Raw genomic sequence first — 10,963 nt, forward strand, 5'->3', positions numbered from 1 at the left:
AAGATACTTTTTGTACCTAATTTTACTTTTTTGTTAATGGATAAAAGAATCATTAATTGTTCAAAAGCTACTCCACAAAGATATCTTTTGCTATTCAAAAGGGGAACCAAACAAAAATTAGCATGACTTATGATGTAGCTATTTCCATAAACCTACTTTTTACTATTCTCATTTTTTTTTATTTTCGAACCAAATGCGGCCTTAAGGCATATCTTATCAGCAGATAGAGTGCTCCGGCATCCAATCAGGATCTGAATATATAGTTATAATTTTATCATATTAAAGCTATATAATACCAGTCCGCCTTATTTTTTAAGGACAGCCAGATAAGACCGATACGATCAGACTAGATCTACGTGTAATCTGGCACAATGAAAATTACTCTTTCCTGAGTCAAACTGATTTGTTCAAATTGTCTGTCACACCATGAGCTCGAGCTTATGCCTCCTCATTATTTCAATCCGATTCAATACGAAACGATCTTCCTCATCTAAACCAATTTAGTTCATTTTATAGAGACTTCCTCAGCCGGTCGGTAGCTTGAGCTTATGTATGGAATGAGATATGTCCTCCAAACTATCACCTGTAATCCCACGCAAGAACGTAGATCGTCTCTGAAATGGTGGAATCTAGTCCGGTCTCTCACGATGATCTCAACACTATAACTTTTGTGAGATAAGCTTAATTAGTTATGGCGTGGCAGCCTTTGCACGCCCTTAGGTTCTTCAATATCCTCATTGGTGTCACGGTTCTCATGTTAAGCAGCCCCGAAAGCTATAGCTAGCCTCTCATGGTGGAATCGAAGCGTCTGAGTCTTATCAAGCTCGGCCACCATTGCTGCCCGAGAGGAGTCTGGTTTATATCCAACCAATGCAAGCTTGTTTTCCCACTTCATGAAGCATTTCACCTCTCTCTCTCTCTCTCTCTCTCTCTCTCTCTCGATCCAAATAAGAGGTGTCCCCAGAAACAACTCATGAAGGACACAAGCTGCTCACAGAATGCTAATTAGCAGTAGCTGCTATGGTCATTGGCCATAGATGAGCACTATTTAGATGAGCCCTACATAATTTACTTTTCTGAAGTAGGCTCTATTTCTGAAGTAAATGGATCTCCTCTAGTCTAAACGTAGAAAATACAGCTATGCATGCAACCAATAACAGCTGCTGAGTTTTATGGGCTCCATTTATCCTGCTGTGAGAATATATCCATCCCTTCTTCTCCTCGCCCGGCCGTAGAACTCTAGTAAATGTACATAATTTAGTTCTATGTAAACTCAGGCTCATCCCTAAAATTTTCAGTACAAATATAATACAAGTTAGATGGATTAAGGATGAGTAGGCCTACTAAAGTCACTAGGTTCTAGAGTGCGATATTGGGAGCTGTAGCAGAACCGAGCAAGCTTTGTATTCAGATAAATAGGAAAAATGTATGTACAGAATACAGTGTGACCTTTCTATTGGGAACCTGTTATAAAATTAAAGCCTGATCATATTGCAAAGGCCTTCCCAAATTAGGTAGTAATAAGAAAAACCAAATCGAAGCCACAGGTTGGTTTTGGATGGGTTACAATTAACCCAACCCGAGCTTCATCTGTGACCTCTGCACAGCCCTACCCTCCAATTAGTCAAGAGTTAATTGTTGAATGGCAAATAAAAATGGCATACCCAGACACCTTTTAGCATAAAATACCATGCTCAAGTAATCTACTATTTCACTGCTACAGATATAGAAAGAAGCTAATACAACAGCTCTGGATAGGAAAAACGAATGAAAATGCAGAGTCAAGATTTAGGTCAGGCCAAGGTTCGAAAAATCATCCTGACAGACCCTTAAATTTAGATAACAGAGAAATAAACAAATGGGAGATGTTTTTATTTTTATGTGACAAATAAATATCAAGCATGAACATAAGATTAACCACTTTCCTGTTCCGACCTATGCTTTTCTATTATAAATTCAAAATAAATTACTAAAAAATTTTGTAGGCGGATACCTTTTGAAATACTCCTTGCACGTCTTCCCTTGATATTAGCCAGTTAGATGTAACTCGAGCTGTTTGTCCCTTGAGGTAGAGTCCACCCTTGGGCTGATCAAAAAAGAGGGATACCATTTGCTTCATTCAAGTCATCAATGCCCTCATAATTTCTATCAGCCAAACTCTATACTGAGGAGTTGGCCACTGCGAACAGGATTTTGCACCCAATTGCTTTTACCATCCCATTCTATATCAATTTTTTCATCATTAATGACCACCTTGCATGGCCCAACAAACACATTATCCAATAGAAGAGTGCAGTTCTCATACAGACCATCCACTGGTGGCTGGTTTAGCATGCAAGATCTAGAAACCAAAATTCTATTATGCATGAAAAGGCATTGGTCATCCAACATCAACACAAGACGATGCTTCCTCCCCAATAATTCCGCTACATATTCCATGTCGCCCATAGCAAGAGCATGGCGAACACGAGTGGATGATACCTGTCCTCTGTCATTTATGCTTTTACTTGTCCCATTATAACATCGAGTCTTGTCCATGACAAAGCTCAGAATATATGCAGACAAACCATACTCTTTGCAAAGCCTCACCAAATCCGACGCATCACCAGATGCTTTATAACCAAATCTATAATTCTCACCTGCCAAAAATGACTCAAAAGATCACCAATTGGTACAATTAATGTAGTTGTGGAAATAACTAGAGGAAAACAAGAAGTATATGCTTGATACCTGCAACTACTCCACTTACTTTGAGCTCCTTGGACAACCTTTCAACGAATTGCCGTGGAGTAAGATGTCTAACATTAGAAAATTCAACTTGATATTCAAGAGGAACTTCATTACCACAATATGGGGCCCAGGAGGAAAGAACCCGTTTCCGGTCACATTTTGCGACTATGGGAGGCCTGTGCAGAAGTTTTGATAATTTAAGTTCACTAGAGAAATTAATTAACAAATCTAACTTCCAATTATATTTTCATTTGTGAAGTGCTAAAGCCACACATGGTTATACATGAATATCATCTGCAAGCCACACACATACACACAGAATTTGAGGCCCAAGAGGAAAGAATTCATTTTCGGTCACATTTTGGACTATGGGAAGCCTGTGCAGAAGTTTGAGATAATTTTCATTCGTGAAGTGCCAAAGCCACAGATGGGCGTTTTTGCCAAAAAAAAAAAAAAAAGCCACAGAAGGGTATAGATGAATATAATCTGCAAGCCACATGAATCTATCACACGTACAGCATTCCTCTTACAATAGAATCATCACATAGGAAGATAGATATACGCAACAAAGATCAATATTTAGGATACGGAATATATGTTCTCCATAGAAATATTGTGCTGCTGGGAAGAAGGTCATTGTCAGGGAAAATCCAATCAACTAGTACTAGAATTTGGCAAAGGGAAGATCTAATCAAGTAGCACTAGCATTTGGCAGAACATGCCAAGTGAAAAACACAAACTAATTGGTAGCTCCCACAGCTAATAGATAGGGACTTTGAAAACTGGTTTTCTATACAGATCAGTTGACTAGTTGAGTTGACCCAAAGAAGTATAAATGCCATAAAGTAAATATGCAAAAAAGTCAAAATCTTGTGGCTGTACATTTAGAATTAATCAAGGTTTTAAGTGCCATCCATGCCTAGTAACTGTTCTGTCACACTATGCACTTCGTTTATTGCCTTTATTGGCTCCTCCTGATGCAATCAAATCAAGAATAAAATGGAATGCAGGTCACTCAGTAATTTCAAGCTTAATTGAGTTGGACATTGTGTAGTGATAGCGAGTTGAGTCTAAATTCTTTCCTCCTAAAATAAGAAATAGATAGTGCTGTTTAGGTAGTCTTCGGTAACTTGAGAGTCAAGCTATCCCAAATTAATCAGTTGATCAAATGGTTTAAATTTGTTTAAGCTCTTTCTCTCCTATTATTGCAACTTAAATATAACAAAAATAACACGACTAAAGAGGTAGAGAAACTGGTATTTGTTCTAAAGATTTGAATAAAGCTCAGGGCTCTTGTGTGAATTTTGCCTCTAGTCAGTTATTATGGTTAAATAATTTCTGCTTCGGTAAAAGTAAGGTCTGAAAACTTGGTGCCAAATTTAGTATTGGTTTTCCTTCACTCATGAATCCGGTTGGAAAGGAAGGAGTTTCCATCTGAGCAGTTCCTTCTCCAGTTCTAGCTAGTTTGTTTGAAACTAATAAAAAAAAAGTCAACTAAAACTAGGAGGAAAGGAAAAAAAAAGAAATATAAATTAAGATGGGAACATAACTTAGATATCATGGTTAAGTATATCATATTGTTTTGGTCCTTTTGGACCTTTCGACGTATTTTTTCAGCAGTTCTGCATTGAGACAATAAAAAGAGTTTTTAAATTATTATTCTAAAAAATATCTAGACTAAATACAGAATTTTATTGTTTAACGGCAATCTAACTTCTGAAAATCAAAATGGACATAAGATCTGAATTTTAGGAGTTACTTGGTTTCTTGTGACTTTTTTTAAAATAACTAATTGAGAAGCATGATTCTCTGTAAAACATGTTCTCAGGATTATCACTTGCTCGCTTTGGCAAAACAGGATTTATGAAAAAATGACCAAAAATCATTTTTGTAAAACTCATTAAATTTGAATTTTTTATAAACCTGTTTTAGTAAAACTTGTTAACCAAATAGCCCCTTAGAATTGCAAAACCTGCATCAAAACTTTTGTTTCAAAGTTTAAAGAACCGACTGCACCGCATCCGCATACATTAGTCACTATACTGAGGAATACCAAGGTACGTATCACATGCCATAACGAAGCATGTCAACGAACCATAAGTTGATATGAGGGCTAACCCCCCAAACAGTAGTACTTCAAAGTTCAAGCCTACCTTGCTTTTACTTCCACCTGCATCTCAAACAAAATATTGCACTAAAACCAGCAAATCTAAGTCCAATCTATAGTAAATGCTTTCTGTATTGAAAGAAGTGAAAAAAATGACATAGATAGCCCATAAATACAAGAATTATGACCTCATAGATTAGCTTCAGTGAAGCTAACAAAACCAACCCTAGTCTCTACTTTTTTCTGGTTGAAACCAAAACAATTCACTTTCAGTATTAAAGTTCCAGGTGAAACTTCATACCATGAGTTTAAGTCAGCATAAATCCAAGCAAAGAGTACAGATTTAGCAAGGATTATGCCGTCTTCTTCTTGTAACACTACAGAAAGGGCATAATATGGCCACATAAGAAAAGAAGGTGATATTTGTTCTGTTGTGCCAGAAAAAGCTCCAAGCATCAAGATAAATTTTCCACTACTCATTCGTTATGGTTGACAGGTTTCTTACTTTCGTTTTCCTTTTCTCCTTCTTCTCCTCCCCTATATATTGGAATCTTTTCAAGGCTTTCTCAAATATCCTACTATGTTGATCTTCATTATATACATAGTAACATGCAAAAGAATTTATCCTTTTGAAGTTTAAATTACTCTGATTAAATTCCTCTTTAAAACGACAAGGAAAGATATGTAACCAACATTTGGAAAAATAATATATCAACAATTGTACCTTGACTCCCAACCAAGTACTTCTGCCATTCCCACAAATGATAATAGAAAAGGAGTCCCAGCTTTTGATGCCTGAATTGCAAGTTGTCGATGACCAATATGAAGAGCATCAAACTTTCCCAATGCAACTATGCCTCCTAAAGTGGGTACCAAAAAAACAATTAGAAATGTGCATATGTATACAGAGAGGTATAGAGATGCGCACAATATACAAGAAAAAGTCAAAAAACGTTGTTAAAAGCCATGTTAACTCATAAATCTAATGCCTAATTTTATGTCGCATATAAGGGAAAATCTCAATAAACAATAGAAAATGGAAAAATAATTGCACATTGTGCATGTACCTTTCTTAAAAACAAATTACCTGCAATAAGTCAAGAGAAGCATAAGTGATGATCACATCGGGGTGGAGCCACATATATTTTGTGATTTCTTTCTAGTATACCATACAGTCATGAGCGGTGACCACCCCCCTAGTTAAAATATATTGCACCCTTTGTTGCCTTTTTTTCACAGTTCTCTCCAGAGATAACCAAAATCCCACTGTTCCTGTGCCTATCTAGTTCCTTGAAAATTGTCTGCCGGTTCCATGCTCGAAATAACCCCAAATATTTAACCACCCAACACCTCAAACTATACTAGAGACCTCTAATCTATTCTTCCTATTAAAATACCTAGAAAAGTTAACCACTTGCATTACTTGAACACTCGCATGTCCAAAAATCTGTGTCAATTACATATCCGAGTTGGATATGTATTAGATACTTGGATATTTATGAAGTTCTTTGATCACCATTTTAATGATCGGTTGAGAGTTGAACTCTTCGAGCAATGAGTTTAACCATCCATTTTGATATTGGGAGTGAGTATTTGTTATTTTCAGATATTTTAAGAATGTCGGCATTGAAATAACTTTACAAAATATTGTTTTTCTTGCATCCTATAGTTAATTGGGAGGTTTAAATGAAAAGTACATATATAGAAACACATTAACAAGCAATATTTAAAGGTATAAATATACAATGAGTTAAAATTATAGTTTATGTATTCTCGTATCTCCTTTTCCCTCTTGTTGTTTCAAACCCTTGGATATACATCTATATGCAATTCTCATATTCGTGTACATGCAACACTGTTAACCACCCAACATCTCAAATCAGTGTTGAGTTCGTTAAAAAACTTTTTTTTGTGTGTGAGCCAAAAAAAGAGAGAATGAGTTCCTTGACAAACTAAAATATGAAAATATTGCAAAAGGGTGCCACGTGCCCCTTCTAGCAACTTTGGAATGGTCTAAGAGTAAGAATAGTCTTTTGGCAAACAAATAAATAATGAAATCAACATTTATGAGCATTGGAAGCAAAAGTTTTTGGCTTCTTTACATATGTGTGCATGTGAAGATATGCACATATGTATGTATATGCACCACGTACATGTGCATGTGTGCATTATATTTTCCCTCTTCATCAGCAAAAATTTGGCACATAGCCTGCACATGGTTTTATTCAAGGTAGCATTTAATACATGGTCGTCTTGTAGTCTCATTGTCCAAGTGTCTTGTAGTCTCATTGTTCAAGATTGTTTGATATATTTTGATAATTATACTCCCATCCAATTCAAAATACCTTTTATATGCACACAAAAGAGGAAGGTGCATAGCCAAACAATCCATTCAAGAAATGTCCTCTTAAATTGATCAAATGTTGAAAAATCATAAAGATGAATTATTGAAAAGAGAACATTGTGATTAGATTGGATATTTGTATAGATTCTTTGTACAATGAGAAGATTGGAATTAGCCATTGTTATTATTTTTATTTCTCTTTTTCTTTCAAGGGGGGTGCAGGGGCAAGGGAGGAGAAGTTGGTTGTTATTTGCTTTTGAATCTTGCCTCCCTACACAAAAATCTTGGCTCCACTCCGGAAATTATAAAGCAGATAGTTGACAACACATAAAATAATCATTACTACCAAACTGATTTTCTATAAGAAACTTCTAAAACAATAAAAATTTGATACTATTACAAAAAAAAAAGAATCTCAAGGCATTTTGCGGTGACCGCTGGTGGTTGGTGTAGCTGTCACCACCGATAATAGAAACCTTGCTTAAATAATTATAACATAAGTCCCGGCAATTGAGAGCTCAAAAACAAGAATTGAATTACCAATTTGGATGAGTTCAATAAAGTTACAACATTAAGTTGTGGACCATGATATACAAACTAAATAAAACAATAACGAGCCAAGACAAGCTTCAATAAAAGCAAAACATAATATACTATAAAACAGAGGTTGTAAAGTAGGTCATGCCTTCATTATTTTATATATTCATCATTATTTAGAATTTATTTGAGCAAATGGAAGACTGAATATAGGAATATACCTACCAAGTACACATTCTTGATCTGCTCCACAATCAAGAAGACATTTATCTTTCATTGCTTCACTATTTATATTTGCTTCTTGTGGTCCGCATGAGTTGAAAACTCTTATTGAAGATCTTGGGAGTGCCTTATGCAGAATCAAGCATCCTCTTTCTTTCAAATAATTACAAGCTCTATGATCAAAGAAACAAACTAGGATAATCACTTACAAAAAGAGATCTCTGCATAAGAATCAATCCAAGCAAGCTTTTTCTTATCAAAAAATTGATGAGAAATAAAATAGAAGCTTAGATTCACAAATGAAAGAGCAAATAATTGCAAACAAAAAACTGTGCGACAACATGAGGAGTGAACAAATTAGAACAATATTAAAAGCACACAATAAATCAACACACATAAGTTCATGTAAGATTAATATGGCTCAAATAAAAGTCAATCAAAAATCTAAATCTAACATGGGTGTAATTATTTAAGAGGAATTTTGTTCCATACCTTCCGCATTTTTGTAGTTCGTAGTTGGTCACATTTGGAATCCACTTCCACACCTACTTTCGATTTGGGTAACTAAAGTCCAACGTAACCCAGATATGATCTGAACTCCATGACTAAGATATAGAGCTAGATTCAATTTGTTTGTCAGTAGACTGAGGTCCTGTTATTTTCATGTTGAGTCTAGATCAACTCTAAAAATTTAAGGGTCCTTGGACCAATTTTTATCAGGTCTAGCAAGGCACGTGCCTTTAAGTGATTTCAGCAAAGTACTGATTTGCATGAACTAACAACTAAGTCCAATCTAATCAAAGTTTCATGGTCTCAGATTGGGTTCCAGCCCTGCTTGACACACTTTCCCCCCTAAGACTGACTGAAACATCTTCAAAGTTGTTGCTTATTCTACCAAACACGTTGAAGGACATGAAGAATTATAATCTTGAACTTAAACCTTTGAAGACAAGTGTATGTCCAGGGGAGCAATTAAACATATTGGTATATAGAAATGATGTAAGGCAAATCCTTCTGCCTCCATGTTTACAGCAAGTTCTATAGACAGGAAAACAGTGTTGATGAAAAGGAACGTCATGCGGTCAGTAGCAAATGTATTTCCTTTTGATTCTGGTTGCAGTTCAAACAATCCGAATTATTTCTGCAACCTGTCCTATACCATATATTGTATTCTCTTTGGGTCCTAACCACAGACCCTAAGGAACGAGAAGTAACCAAAGCAGTGATTTTTAATCATAATTATCAAAAGATCAAGCACTGCAAAATCCAATTAGCGGAACAGGCAAACAATATACACAAACAAGAAACAACAGAGGCCGAAACGAAAAAAAGTTCTTTTCCTACAAAATTGAAGAGATAAACTGACGCGAAGCGCTTGGCGAAAAGCGGCTGCGATATCTATTTGATTTTTATTTCACTTCAACCACTTTAGCTCGTATCATACACTGTTTTCTCATGATATTTTTAGGGTTTTCGCGGCATAAAGATTATAAGCAAGCAGAAGCGGCCAAAAAGACAGATCATTCACCAAAATCATCAAAAATCGAAGAAATCAAAACAATTAACCAAGGAAAAGAAACAGAAATCGAAACCAAAAAAAAAAAGCTTTTCGTAACGAATTCCAGAAGAGACAGACGACCTCAAGCGCTTGGCGAGCAACAACTCTGTCGAGCAGGGGGGAGGCGTTCTACGGAGCCGCCGATGCTCCCCGCTCGAGCGAGGGGCGTTGGGAGAGCGAGAGAAGAGCGGCCAGCAGTGAGCGACGCGGAGATTGGAGTGGAGGGCTCCCCTCTCCATCGCCGTCGCCACCTGCGAGCGCAAGATTCCTAAATCGTCCTACTTATAGCGAGGAGAGTCTTCCCTTCACCGGTCTCGCGCCACCTCGCTTGCTCGCTTTCCCATATCGGAAGGATTCACCTTTCCTCGCGCGAAACCACCGTTGGATCACCAAGCGCACGGATCCGAAAGCGATCCGAAGTCGGCCATCATCGGTGGGCACAGCTCTCAAAGCGAGATCCAACAGTGGATTCGCGCGAAGGAAGGTGAACCCTTCTTTCACGCGAATTTGGGTATAGTACTCGGTCCCAAACTCTGATGTTTGGATGCACGATTCGGTCCCGGATTATTAGTTATTATGAGTGCACGATAATGCATTAATTAGCTAACTAGCTTTGCTCATATTTCTCACCATGTGTCTGGTTAGCACATCAGCCAAATTTTAGAGTAAATACATTGTTATAATAGTTTTTGAGATCTTTTTGCCATTCTATCTTTGGTATAGCATGCTTTCCATGATCATGTACAACGAGGTTAGTTTTTCGCTCGTGAATGTATCTAATGTGGGACTCTATCCCGCTCAAAACGCCTTTCTTTCCTATTCAACTCACTCGGCTTGCGTATTCCACTCGAAGGTGACTATGCTTGTGTAGCTCTTTCTGTGGTGGGTGCAGGGACACTTAAAATATGAAAAAGAGAGTCCATCATGCCCTCTTTTATTTGGCATGTGGGTGCCTAAAAAATGCCTATATGAAATCGCTTAGTTGATAAAAGAGGCGGCTACAATGCAGAAGGTAGAGATTAGTCCTTCTACACTCAAAAAATATGTAGTTATTAGGTGTTGATGTTGTCGACCTAGGTTCAAATCTCATATTTTTCTAATTTTGGCTGGGGGTTCCCTATCTTACTTCTCATAAAAAAGAAAAGAAGCTCATACTTGGCTTGAATGTACTAATGGTTATAATCTGCCTTTACATTCCTTATAAATGCATTTACATTCAATCCATCTATAAACGATATGAATAAATAAATTAATTAATACTAATATTTGTGTAAATAAATCAAATCTCTCGAGCTATTTAACTATGTACATAAGTCAAATTTATTCTCTCAAACTATTTATACTCAATTGCATTTATATTTGTCATTTCAAATCGAACATCTAAAGGCCATATTGCCCCTAAATAATGCTGCTCCAAGTACCTTCCGAGCATCCTCGATCTTACCCCTCTTTTTTCCGCTGTCCA

At 36.7% G+C, this 10,963-nt stretch overlaps 1 protein-coding gene across 2 annotated transcripts; it reads right to left on the reverse strand.

Moving 5' to 3' along the window:
* Window positions 1-1,751: 1,751 nt before the first annotated feature.
* On the reverse strand, window positions 1,752-9,824 carry LOC103720103 (FAD synthetase, chloroplastic-like). 2 transcript variants are annotated; one of them, XM_008809658.4, is made up of 5 exons: window positions 9,580-9,824; window positions 7,944-8,113; window positions 5,562-5,697; window positions 2,731-2,906; window positions 1,752-2,639 (listed from the first exon to the last, which is right to left on the reverse strand). In XM_008809658.4, the coding sequence occupies exons 1-5, from the start codon at window positions 9,735-9,737 to the stop codon at window positions 2,149-2,151; spliced, it is 1,131 nt and encodes a 376-aa protein (XP_008807880.2). In that variant the 5' UTR covers window positions 9,738-9,824; the 3' UTR covers window positions 1,752-2,148. The 2 variants fall into 2 exon arrangements, with proteins under 2 accessions (XP_008807880.2, XP_008807881.2); XM_008809659.4 differs by having other exon boundaries at window positions 7,944-8,161; window positions 9,580-9,798.
* Between the last annotated feature and the right edge of the window lie 1,139 nt (window positions 9,825-10,963).

The sequence above is a fragment of the Phoenix dactylifera genome, chromosome 16 (genome assembly GCF_009389715.1).
Source record: "Phoenix dactylifera cultivar Barhee BC4 chromosome 16, palm_55x_up_171113_PBpolish2nd_filt_p, whole genome shotgun sequence".
NCBI lineage: Eukaryota > Viridiplantae > Streptophyta > Magnoliopsida > Arecales > Arecaceae > Phoenix > Phoenix dactylifera.